The sequence below is a fragment of the Protomyctophum parallelum genome (genome assembly GCF_964188405.1).
Source record: "Protomyctophum parallelum genome assembly, chromosome: 15".
Classification (NCBI taxonomy): domain Eukaryota; kingdom Metazoa; phylum Chordata; class Actinopteri; order Myctophiformes; family Myctophidae; genus Protomyctophum; species Protomyctophum parallelum.
Window position 1 is genome coordinate 8,901,832 of NC_139710.1, and position 12,927 is coordinate 8,914,758.

At 43.1% G+C, this 12,927-nt stretch overlaps 2 protein-coding genes across 2 annotated transcripts; both read right to left on the reverse strand.

Moving 5' to 3' along the window:
• Window positions 1–2,230: 2,230 nt before the first annotated feature.
• On the reverse strand, window positions 2,231–3,846 carry LOC310871558 (uncharacterized protein). The gene is made up of 2 exons (XM_083783145.1): window positions 2,956–3,846; window positions 2,231–2,588 (listed from the first exon to the last, which is right to left on the reverse strand). The coding sequence occupies exons 1-2, from the start codon at window positions 3,810–3,812 to the stop codon at window positions 2,333–2,335; spliced, it is 1,113 nt and encodes a 370-aa protein (XP_083639271.1). The 5' UTR covers window positions 3,813–3,846; the 3' UTR covers window positions 2,231–2,332.
• A 6,407-nt stretch (window positions 3,847–10,253) lies between these two features.
• LOC310872750 (hydroxycarboxylic acid receptor 3-like) lies at window positions 10,254–11,327 on the reverse strand (the record flags this gene model as incomplete). The annotated part of the gene is made up of 1 exon (XM_083784811.1): window positions 10,254–11,327. One exon carries the CDS (start codon window positions 11,325–11,327, stop codon window positions 10,254–10,256), a length of 1,074 nt encoding a protein of 357 aa, XP_083640937.1.
• Window positions 11,328–12,927: the final 1,600 nt, after the last annotated feature.

Here is a 12,927-nt window from a genome sequence, read left to right on the forward strand (position 1 = left end):
ATCCTAACTTTCTAACCTCAAGGTTTTTGGCAAACCTTGGTCTTGAGGCATGCCTGTCTGTGCATGAGTGATATGGAATATTCCTCAGATTCTAACTTCCTGTCTCTTTACAAAAAAAAGAAAAGAACTGACACCCTGGTTTTACGTCAGCAAAATGTCACGCTCACTTCCTAAACATCCTTCCCAGTACTAACGTTGACCTCTTCTGTATTTCCACAGGACCACTCATACATTAATGACCAGTCCTGCTGTCAGGCCAGGCTATGACTGTCATACCATTGGATATATTGAAACTAAGCAAAATAAACTTTCCATCTATTCCATCATTGTTGATGTGGCTATTCTCCCTGTAGATGGGGTCTCACTCAGTTATACCACAGGCCTGTACTTTTCCATGAACAGACACTTTTTGCCTAGTCACGGAATTAATGTTAGAGCGCCACTTGGCGGATGGTATTGGGAATGCTCTTAAGTTTTTAGGCAATTCAGATGGTGTTGGTCTTGTCTTTAAGTGTTTTTAATGTTATTATAGATACAAATGACAGTGCATGGTGTAGGCTACTCTGTATAATGGCTTCATTAGTCCTGAGTGTCATAGCAAAGTTCAAGCCCAAATAGGGATTGCCCACAGGTGTGAGTGCTTGTCATTGATTTGTCTGCCCACATATACCTCTCTCTCTCTCTATATATATATATATATATATATATATATATATACACACATAACATATACACACACACACCTGTACTGCTGCTATCCAATATATCTGACGAAGGCCACAGAGGCCGAAACCTTTTTTTTTTTTTACCACGCCTTGGTAAATAAAGTTTTTGGGGAGCTTTCAAAACGGTGTGCAGAGTGCAGACTTATTTTTTCTTTTGCAGGTTTTCCAGAATGATCATCACATACGCAGTAATGTACTTGCCCTGCATGGCTGGGGGGGGGATGCTAAAAGGATGCACCGACTGTTCAGCTAGACCATATCGTCCCTAAGGACAATTGTAAAGACAACATCTTTACAGAGCAACTTATAGCCATAGGCCTACTGTATATTTAGAAAGTCATATCATACTATGCACTGTACGTACAGTAATTATCTTGCTTTTTGCTAGTTTCCTACTAGGGGAGTTCATAGAGGAATTTAATTAAGGCTTTTAGGAGAACTTCATTGATTGTGCAACTTTTGATAAATCATCTTGCAATCATAAATACACAAATTAAGTTTATTTCCTAATGCATGGTAAAACAGGTGATTATAAAACAATGACAGTTTGAGAGAAAATTACAATTACATACACGAACACACAAACCATTGAAAGAAAATCTAAAATCTAGTATATAATCTACTAGTAAAGAACTGGCAGAATGAAAAGAGTCAGTCGTTTTTTTTACTGTGTTGACAAAGGTGGTGCGAATTCCACTGTTGCAGTTTATACTGCCTTAATTTTCCAACTGCATTGTAGGTGGATCAAATTAAATATTCATCATGTTTATAGAAAATGTAATTCCTCAACCAACAATAAGCATTTTTTTCCCTTAAAGCTCAAAGCTGTATGTCTTATGTCCTTTGAATACCTCTCCCAATAGAGAATTACAATAGTTATCACCACTGAGTTAGAATAAAGATGACGGCACATCTCGTTTCTTGTGCCCAATTCAGTGCTCCATTATTAAACCTTAGGTGTCCTACCAGACAACAGGGTTGAAATGTATCAGTGGAAGTGAAGGTACACTTCTGTACCTCCAAACATTGTTCATGTGCTAGTTTTCTGAATGAAGATACTCTACCATACAGATTAAAATAAAGTGTGATTAAAATAAGTCCATACAGCCTTTGTAGGGAGTGTATTGTTAGACAATATTGGAACTGAATAAACAATCCACTAATGAGCAGATTGAAATGAAGCTAGTCCTGGCTGCATTCTTACACACCTCAGTTCATTTTTACTGCATCAGAAAGTCTTCATTTGCATGGGGAGGGGGGGGGGGGGGGAACTGAATCAAAGGTCACCCGACTCCGTATAGCCTATACCACCAGGTGGTGGTGTAGAAAAGGCTACAGAAGAGGGTGAGTTAAAAAGATGGAGAATAAAAGATATAAGGAGATGGCTGTGCTTTGTGGGTACACATTAGTTTCTCCAAATTTAAAAAGAGTCAAGACAGTTAAATAAAGTATAAATATACAATAAACAAGTATTCAAACATTAATATTTTTGTGCATTAAGCCATCATGACAAACTAAAACGAACTCATAATATCCAGAGAGCAAAATGCTTCACTGTCACATTCATGAAACCTCAAATCAATAAGTGCAATTCTCTCTATACGCACTCAGCTTTGTTTGAAGGCAATGAGGAAGATGACAATGCCAGTCAGAATCACCATCATAAACACCACTGATGTCAAGAGGAAGGCTCGGCATGCTGGCCTGGCCGTTAGTCTTAGCAGTGCTCCTCCTACACCCCTCTCCTCACCTCTCCTCCCAGCACGAGCAGGGAGGGGAGGGCTGGGGAGCCCAACATCCTGGCTGACAGACCTGAGAGAGGCCAGTGACCTTTGTCCCTGTGGTCGGTGACCTGCAGGTGCCCTTTTTGAAGAGAAAGAGAAAGTTGATGGAAAAGGATAAAACACCATGAACAGCATGCTTAATAAAAATGCATTGCATTTTTGGGGAAACTGAAGAACATTCCTCCCCAAATGAGAATTATATGGCAAAGAAAATTACATGTAATTGAAGGTCAATGTCAATTGATTACTCCCCACACATTTCTGTGTTGTCACTGCTGTTGTATGCCTTCATCCCACTTCTCCCACCCAACAGGTACCGCCCACGTACTTCTTTACCCCTGTACTTCCGGTTAGACCCTCTCGGCAATAGTTCTTCAAGAACTATAGCCGATTGAGTATATCATCTAAATTCTAGATACTATACTCAATGAAATTAACAATCAGACCTTTTGATCTTCAGCTTTCCCTTTCTCCTGTTGAAACGGATGCTGTAGACCCTGTGCATGGCAGCAGGTAGGTAGGACAACACGTCAGAGTCTGTGGTCAGCTTGGGCAACCCCAAGACTGGCAGGGGGGTGAGACTGCGGCACAGTGGGCACTGGATCCTGTTGGGCTGTGCCGACTTGACGTTAATACGTGCTAAACACTCCAGGCAGAATGTGTGTTTACACTGAAGCATCTTAGGACAGCGGAAGACATTATTAAACTGGCTGAAACAGATGGCACACTCCATGTCAGGGCAGGGATCCTCAAAGTGCTGTGGTGAAGGCAGAAACAGGGTTGGAGAGAGGGAGAGAGAGGGGGATTGGTTGACAACTACCGACATCTGGGAGGAGTCTGTGGTTGAAACAGGAAGTAAGGACATGTAACTGTTTGGTATAGGGGCTTGGTTCAGGCCTGGGTCTTGAGTTCGAGCTGTACCAGGGACTGGTGATCGGTTGATATTTAGGACTGCATCTTGAGCTGGACCAGGGACTGGTGATCGGTTGATATTTAGGACTGCAACTTGAGCTGGAGAAGAGTAGAGGTTTGAGTTAGCGGCTCGGGTTGGGTTTTGAACTAAAAATGAGTCTTGATAAGGTGTTTGTTGGTGGGGATGTGTATGTCTGGTATCGACAACTGCATTAGAGGTTGGGGTTGAAGTTGGTGATACGGTGTGGTAAGGGTAATTTGTGTTAATATTAACAAGTGGGGAGAGGTACAGTGGAGGGCCGGTTAAGGAGACCGGAGAGACAGAAGCAGCAGCATTGTGTGGTGACTGTGAGGGACTGGAGTTCATGATTGGATTTCTGTACGGATTCATGTCAAGAGAGGAGGAGGGCGTCGGAGGAAGTGGAGAAGTCATACAGGAATCGAAGATAATGTAGATGACTAGAAGTAGGATGAAGACAGAATAATCCTAAATAAAATATGGAGGTGTGATGGAGAAGGGTAGAGTTGGATGCTGTGCCTTCAGCTGTCCGCAGGGGCAGCAGCTGCATGAATGGATTGAAAGGATGGAGGTTTTCCCATCACTTCAGTCTTCAGGAGGCACAGATATGAAGAACACAGACCTTGGAGATACAGTGGGGTTCCAAATCTGAAGAGAAAACATGAAACGTAAGACTTCAGATTTCAAATTAACATGATAAAGTAAATGGTGTATTCCACTTTAGTTAAGAGTTCTCCCTGTCAGAATCTAACAAACCCTGATAGTGTTCTTAGGGTTCGGTCCCAACAAACTTTAATTCTGCCCATGCCGCAGATTCTGCCTATGCTTTTCAATGGGAACGGAGTGGTTTGTTGCCATTCGAGGATGTCTGCAAAATAACTCTCCGTTCCCATTGAAAAGCATTGGCTTAAGCATATGTCACATATAGTATATGTGAAAAGTACCAGGTGAGGACAATGTCCAGGAATTAATAAGTATCATTGTACTACTGCTCTGTTTTATTCATTCTTACCAAACGGCACATACATTTGCATAATACAGTTTACAAATGATAAGCAAAACAACTGGTCAGTACGTTTTAACTGTTACCACTGTCCTCTGTAGCCTATATTTGCATGTGAATTATAATTTTAGCAGGAACAACATCTCAGTACAGACTGTTATCTCTGTGCCTTACATACATTTTCCACTCTGTTTGGGTTCATTCAGGAATGTAAAATTGACAACTGTACATCTTTCCAATTCTCCTATTACACCCAGTGTAATTTATACCCAGAAGAAAACGATGATAAACCTTGTTGAGACACCATAACGGCACTGCACTACCTACTAGCTTCCTTCTTACATTATTCAGTCAGTTCCCTTCAACAAGGACACATGGTGCCTGAGGTGAAATGCAAAGAAGCACTAACAAAGTTGGACATACTGTAGCCCTCCCTTTTTGCATATTAACATTGCTAAGACGCTACACTAAAGGCCAGATCACACCAATGCAAGGTTTTGGACTGGCCTTAAAACCGATTTCTTCTTTCGTGTATCGTCGTCATATGCCCAGCTCAGTGTCGCAAAGCCACGCTCTTGTCTCTGGTCACTTGGAAGAGGCCAGCCTCTGAAGGAGGTCTGTACAGAGGACAGGTGGTCATTATGTGGTCAGCAGTCTGCTCAGGCTCGCCACTTCAGCAGGTTCTACTTCGACTCCATCTCCCAGGTCTTGGATGTAGTGGTGCAGACATGTGGGCTCAGCCGACTCCCATTCCTGCTTCCAGGAAGTTGCCAAGGTTAATTAAATAAGGTTAGGAAGCGAAGACCATACGGTGGACTCCATGTTGCTTCCTGGAAGGAAAGAAACACGCGCAATTGAGACCAAGAAAGCTGAACGCAGAAGTGTTGGTTGCATACAGCCCATTTCCTTCCAGGGAGCAACATGGAGTCCACCGTACGGTCTTCGCTTCCTAACCTTATTTAATTAACCTTGGAAGTTGCCAGCCATGCACTTGTAGACAGGTCTTCTGGGATGAAACCAAGCATCTCTTGTTGTAGGGGTGGCGGGACTTGAGTCTGCTTGGGGGTGCTGCCTTAGTTCAGTAACTTCAGTTAGTTGTTTCGTTCAGGATATTATGCCAGGCATAAGTCATATGCTCAAGTGCGAGGGTAGCGGTCTCTCGTCAGAGGCCGGCTAGGCCTGGCAGGTAAGACACAGGGGTGGGCTTCAGGCAGCCAGTTATGAACCATAATGATCATCTATCAAAACAGTTTTGTTGCAAGGAGTTGCATTGGTGTGTTAAGCATAAAGGGATATTTCACCCCAACTGTCTTGGGTGTTCACAAAAGCCTGAGTAGATGACATTTGTTTTTTAAGTAGCCTAAGCATAGAAGGAAAAGAGGCCCACATAATGCTTCCAGTTATTTTTAACATTTGAGGCCTAACTGTCAAAGATATTAAGTGAGATTTATTAATTTGTCTTTTTATTCAGGACATGGCAGACAACTATAGACACATGTGCACTGCTAACTCTAGCAGAAGGTTGGCCTACTAGCCCTAGTGATTAGAGGACCATAACACAGGACCCATCATACCATACAGTTAGCCCTCCAAGCAGAACCCAAATGCTACTGAAGTTTCTGACATTTGTTCGACCCAGATAGCATTGGGTCCTGTAGCACTACTACCATGCCACCTGGGACGCACCCATTTAAAAACATAAACAACATGTTTATCGGCTCCCCGCGCTCTTTGACGATATTATTCAGTGTGAGGCTTTCTGAATATGTAAAGTATAAGTACCCATACATGCCGCTGCGAATATCTCCTGTGGCGCGGAAGCCGTTAAGTATTTTTAATATATGTTTGCCCGATTTGGAAGCTTGGATTCTTCTCTTCCTTCCTTGTTTATTGACACCTCATTGTACCGCCTATCTGGCTAGCTAGTGGCGCTATAGCTATGACACAGCAGATCAGAGGCAGGGACGTAGCCGGCACAAGCCAACCGCACACCGGGAGGCGGTACAATAAACGGTAAACAAACAAGAAGAAATAAAGCGACCAAATCGGTCAAACAAAGATTAAAAATACTTAACGGCTTCCGCGCCACAGGAGATATTCGCAGCGGGATGTATAGCTACTTAAAGTTACCGAATTCAGAATAACTCAAGGAAAATAATGCCGTCACTTGGCGCAGATCCTATTTTAGAGAGAATTTCTACATCCGTGTACTGGAATTTCCATACGAAAACACATCACCGCACAGGGACCCTACGGGTCAGCCCGGTTCGGTTCGGATTGGGCTGACCCAGGGGGTTCCGAGAGGGGCTACCATACAGTCATAGTTTCCCCATAGAAATAACACATTCACCCCATACAACAGTCAACAGCTAATATGTTTCCATCAACATAGACGTGCAGAGCAAGATACTGAACCCCTACAAACAACTCCCTCTTGATATGGGCCTATTATGTGTGAAGTTATTAAAGAAGCCACAACCATAATCCCTGGGGCTGCATCCTGTTCTATAAAGTTGTTTATGACCTTGTATGGGGTTAATTATTTCCTTGCATGTCTGTAAACGCATTTCTTTTACATCAGACCTAGGAGTACCATGTCTACACCTGCCTGCTTCAATGCATTTTCTGCCCTTAATCCCGTGTTTCGGTTCAGTCTGGAATCTGAAATTAAGATCCCTCTACAATTTACAAGTAGGCTAATTTACAGTAGTTTACATTTGAAGATGGGTTTTTGTGAATTTCGCTCTTGGCTCTCATCCTGACTGAGCATCCTCATACCAAATTGCCAACCGCATCCGACCACAAATACAATATAGGCCTACTATACACCCTCTAAAGTTTAAACATCAGCCACTAAGGTGTAGCTGAGCCTGAAATATTTATGTAGCTGTCCTTTTAGCTGACAAGAGGGTGTTTATACTCCTTCCTTCAAACTGGTCACTGGAGGTCAGCAGTTTTAAGCTAGGGGTAGCCACTGGCCAGGCCTAAATTAATTAAGCACCTTACCTTTTTGGTCAGTCCCGTTTGTTTTCTTGTATCGCTCCACATGACATAACCATGCAGCATCGAGCGTTTGTCATTATGCTCCCTGAACCATGGCTAGTGAATCTACTTTGTTCGAGCTTCTCCTGCCTTTCTTTGTCCTTCTCTCTTGTGGCAGTGAGTCGGCATTTGAATAGTTGAATAAAACAAGGAAACTAAGCATGTACCGGTATGCTAATCAAGGCAAAATGTGCGGCTGTGCCTGGCTGCATATGTGCGTAACTTTCTCGCTCCAACCCACACAGCTGGAGAGAGTTGACGGTGTTGATTAATGACTCATTAGTTTTCAAATGACTGTTGAGAGTAATTACCTGTTGAGAGTAATTACTCTCAACAGGCATTTGAAAACTAATGAACTAATTTAATCCAACTCAAAATGTTACTGATAACTAAAACTAAACTATCATTAAACATGTTACTTTCATTCCCATACATTTTAGTGTGGTTTGGAATATTACAAATTAACTATTTATTCCACTTTTTGAATTGAACTATAGCCATCAGCCATCATGGATCACACGATATGACAGTCAGGTTCCAGGTAGGCCATTCAACGGTATTTCAACCTAATTTCATGGTCTCAGACTCCTCACATTAAAGAAATGGCTGCTGGCACCATTTCGGTGTTTTTCAGTTTCAGATGAGGGATGTACTGTGGACAAAAATCATAGTGTGGGGGGGGGGGGGGGGACGACACAAAAATGCGCACCGGGAATGTGGTCAGTGTGTTGAGTGTGGTGGGCGGTGACGTCACACACGCAATCATCACACCGATTCACACGGGACAACCCCAGCTTCAGGGTAGGGTCGCTCAGTGCGGGCACTCGGCACACCCGGTGCGCAGCGCACTGGATTTTCGAACGAAAACGCACCGTGACCGAGTGCACTGAATAAACAAACGACAAGAGAGCACACCATGCAGTCACCACCAGTGCGTTCAGGGCGCATTTCCGAATGCTTCTGAATCTTAATACGGCACATAATCTGGTGTCAGTGAGGTCAGATAGAGTTGCTGCACTTGCTGGCCAGCTCCATATAGCCCTATGCAGATCTAGTATGTCAAACCAACCATATATGGTATCCAGGGTTTGATGAGGTCAGTGTCGTGATCTTCATATATGGAGATCCAGGTGATGATAGTCAGCTCCACATATGGAGATCCATGTGTTGTACTAACTTGGTTCATTTGCAAGTGTGACTCGCGTCGCAGCAATCACACTGGTTATCATATTGTCACAATATGGCCATTGACATTCCCATATATTTCTCCTGTTTCATTGACCAGAAAATGCACAATGAAAAACAGGTAGCCTATGGCCAGGGTTCATGGCCATATATAGCGTGTCTTGAGTGTAGAGGGTTTGATCATGTCAGATCAACATCGTTGTGATCTTCATATATGGAGACGGCCATATATGGAGTGTGTACGAGGCATGATGTCACGAGGCGTCGGAGGCGTGATGGACTGACAACTATATTGAGGCGTGACTGACGGACAGGTTTTTCATAAAAATGTTTAAATCTTGTTTGACATGGCGCGTGACATCATCATCATACCCGGAATTATGCGGGAACGCTTACTGCAGGCAAAAAACTACTTTCTGACCTTGACAGCCTATATACATCCAAATGTGATCTGATTGCATTAAACAACTTTAAACGATGTTAAAGTCACTTTGCCACTCAATTTGTCACTGACTTTATGCATGTGCATACCCTGTATACTAGTGTATAGTCTATATACCGATGATGAAGACAGACAGAAATGGCGCCATCTTATGAGCATTTAACCAAGGACCAATTATGAAGACTAGAGGTCTTCATAAATGCCCATTAGCCAAATGTAATATTATATAGCCATGGATGATGGATAGGTTGAAATAAGTGATCCTGTTCAGAAGAACTCAATTTGTACTCAAATCGTACAAGAAAATACATCTAGCACCATGTGTTTACAGGATACATCTTTCTTAATGTAAAATAAAGGTAAAATAAAAGCTAGAAAAACTCTTAAATTGTGTAGCCCATGTTTTAATAACACTAAAAGTAAGAGAACATGGCCTATTGTTTAATTAACTTAAGTACTGTGAACATTAGTACTGAACATTATAGTACAGACACACACACACACACACACACACACACACACACACACACACACACACACACACACACACACACACACACACACATTTAACATCTTTATTTGCATTCACATTTTACAAGAAATGTCTTGAACACAAACAATAGTGGATGCGCAAACTTGAAAAACTTTACAAGTGCTTCAGGTTACAGATCACGGGTACAGAAAGCATCGCCTTCTCCATATATGGCCAATTATTGCAGACACTGAACAGAATTTTGCCGATGCCTTAGCTCTCGGCTTGGGCATGCCTGCAATCTGCAGGCACACACACACACACACACACACACACACACACACACTCCGAGAACAGCCTGCAGTCTTTATTGATAACAGTCGAATCGGGTGCCGAGAAGAGGTGTGTCAGGATATCACTGTACGGGTAGAAATGGGGCTAAGGCTGTCCAAAAACAGTGGCGAAAGCGCTTTTCACAGTATCGTTTCCAAAAAGTAAAGGTATCAGAACCAAGCTACAGACAATAAACTTAGGACAGGCACATAACATTTTAAGACCGGGGTGAAACAACTGCTTCAATCAGGCTTAAATAAAAATCTGCTTTGAAAGAGCATTGGAAGATAATGCATTTATTTGAGTAACACATGAGTCACATTTGGCTGATGGTCTTCAGGTCTTGGAGCCTGTGTCTCGAGTGCCCCCTGCTTCTGCAGTGTCCCCTGCTTCTGCAGTGTGCCCTGCTTCTGCAGTGTCCCCTGCTTCTGCAGTGTCCCCTGCTTCCGCAGTGTCCCCTCCTGGTAGTAGTCGAATAGCTCTCTTGGTGATTTTTTGGAACGTAGGGATGGAGAGGTAGTAGACAACAGGATTCAACATGCTGTTGAGATAGGTCAGGGTAAGAGTGACGTAAAATGGTTTGTCCAGTATTTCCAGGTCGTCATGATGATGGTCATGATGGTCATGATGGTCATGATAGTTATGATGTTCATCTGCAGAATGGCTGTTGATCCAGGTCAGTACCTGTGTAATGTTACTCGGGAGGAAGCAGACAATGAAGACGACTACCACAGTAGTGATGAGCCATAGAGCCTTTTTGATCTTGGCATTTTGAGCCAGTTGTCCCCTTCTCAGATGAGCAATGATTTGGAAAGTGCAGTAGAGTATTACAACCAGTGGCAGCCAGAAGGAGAGTACAAACACGGATCTATGCCACGTCAGATTAAACCACTTAAAATTGGACTGATCCTCTACCAACTGAACCGTGAAGCTCTCGCAGTGGATTGTATTGTTTCTTGGTATAGCCAGGAGATGAGCAGTCATTGAGATCGTGACCACCCACAGTCCAACTGCACAGCATACTGCTTTGTAGATACTTAAAGAATTGATGGGATGGTGGGGATGCACCACGCGCACATACCTGTCCACAGCAACAGCCAATAAGAACATAATACTTCCAGTGCGGTCCATTGCAAACATGAAGAGATTAATGTTGCAGAAAGTATCACCAAACATCCAGTTCATCTCAAAGAAGTAGTAGATTGCACGGAATGGAAGAGCTGCCATGAGCAAGAAGTCAGCCAGTGCCAGGTTGAATAGGAGGACAGTACTACTCTTCCAGGGCTTCAGGTGGAAACAGAAGATCCAGAGAGCCAGGCCATTACCGACAACACCCAGAATAAACTCAATGATTAGTACTGGAGGTAGCAGTTTGATGAGCCAATTTCCATTGAAATGAGAGTGGTGCATTTTTACGTCCATTAGGTCTCGGTTTGTTGGATACAAGTCCACTAAATAAGAAAATTCCTATTGCATTGCATGCTTATAAGAGGTGGCACTTACTGAGCATAGACGCACTGTGGTTGAATGATGACGCTTTTAGTCAGTTACAGGAAACCCACCCATATGTTTCTTTTCATTAGAAGTTTGTTTTTTGCACAGAACATCCCCAAAATGTGGTCATTTACTGACACGGCATGTTAGTAATACAAAAAAAGAACATCTCTGCGATGCGAGTGAGTGTGCATAATGCATATAGCCAACACCAACTCGGTGTTGGTGTTGGCTATATGCACTTTTTCCTAATATCCTAATATCTTCCTAATATCCAGCATCAGGATCCGGACCGCTGCCATGCCTCAGTGTGTCCACATACTGTAAGTGCTGCGTCCCCTTCCCATCCTAGTTGTGCCTTAAGTTGTCTCCCACAGTATCAGTGGCCTGTGCCTGACACAGTGCCGAGCCAGCCTAATCCTTCTCTTTCTGTTCTTGCCCGTGGCCGTAGACACTACTAGACAGGGGATATAAAAAAATCTGGGAATAAATTCCTTACCAAGAAATGTCAAAAACTGAAATTCAGTTTCCCTAGGCATATAGGGGAATCTGTGACAGCTGATGAAAGTTGGGATACCCTTAACCTACCTTTTGGGAAAAAGCATGTGAGCTGCACCGCAGGTTGCTGCAATTTCCTTGGCACAAGGGGAAACTAAGAGAAATGGAAAATTACGTTTCACATTGCCGGTATCGGGAATCGAACCTGCTGCATCCCTCTGTTTCCCAAGCGGGGAGTTGTGTCGCTTGTTATTGAGAAAAAGGAACGGTGAGGTGGGGGGTTGCGGGGGAACACAACGTGAAGTGGTTTCGCAAAAAGTGTGTCGCCGCAAGCAGTCACAGCATGGATGAATATAAACTGAGAACACCTCATGTCAGAGGATTACTTTTAAGTTGTTGATGTACACTTTAAAACAGCTTTGGACAACATTATACTATTATACATTATACTATAATACTATATACTTAATAATACCCTGTCCTTCGGACATGGGTATTAGGTAGGGAGGCCGTCTGAGAAACCAAAGGTCTTGGGTTCAATTCCCATTCCCGGCTATGTGTAGAGATGTCTATGAGCAAGACATTTAACCCATAACTGTTCCTCCCTGAGCTCTCATCTTAGCAGCCATTATCTGAGAGAAGCTTAAAACTGAATTTCCTTCACTCAGCTTCTGAGTGAAGTTGAAAACTGAATTTCATAGCCTATATGGCATGCAATGAGCTGGAAAGGTAGGCTTGGGCAATATTCTGCCAAGAAGTGGTTTTGGAGAAAAAGAAATGCTTGCAATGAATTCAGAAAAATTGTTTGACCCCTCACATGCGAGCAAAATTAAATACTTTTTACCCGCATAAGGTAACCAAACTTTCAGCAGCTGTCACAGATTCCCCCTAGGGGAACTCCAGTCTTTGTGAGATGTGTTAGACTACCTGTGGTCTGCTCTCACACCAAGGTGCCAGACACAAGTAAGTAAAGTAACATTCCGAAATTCAACAGAGTTGCAAAACATCATACCACACA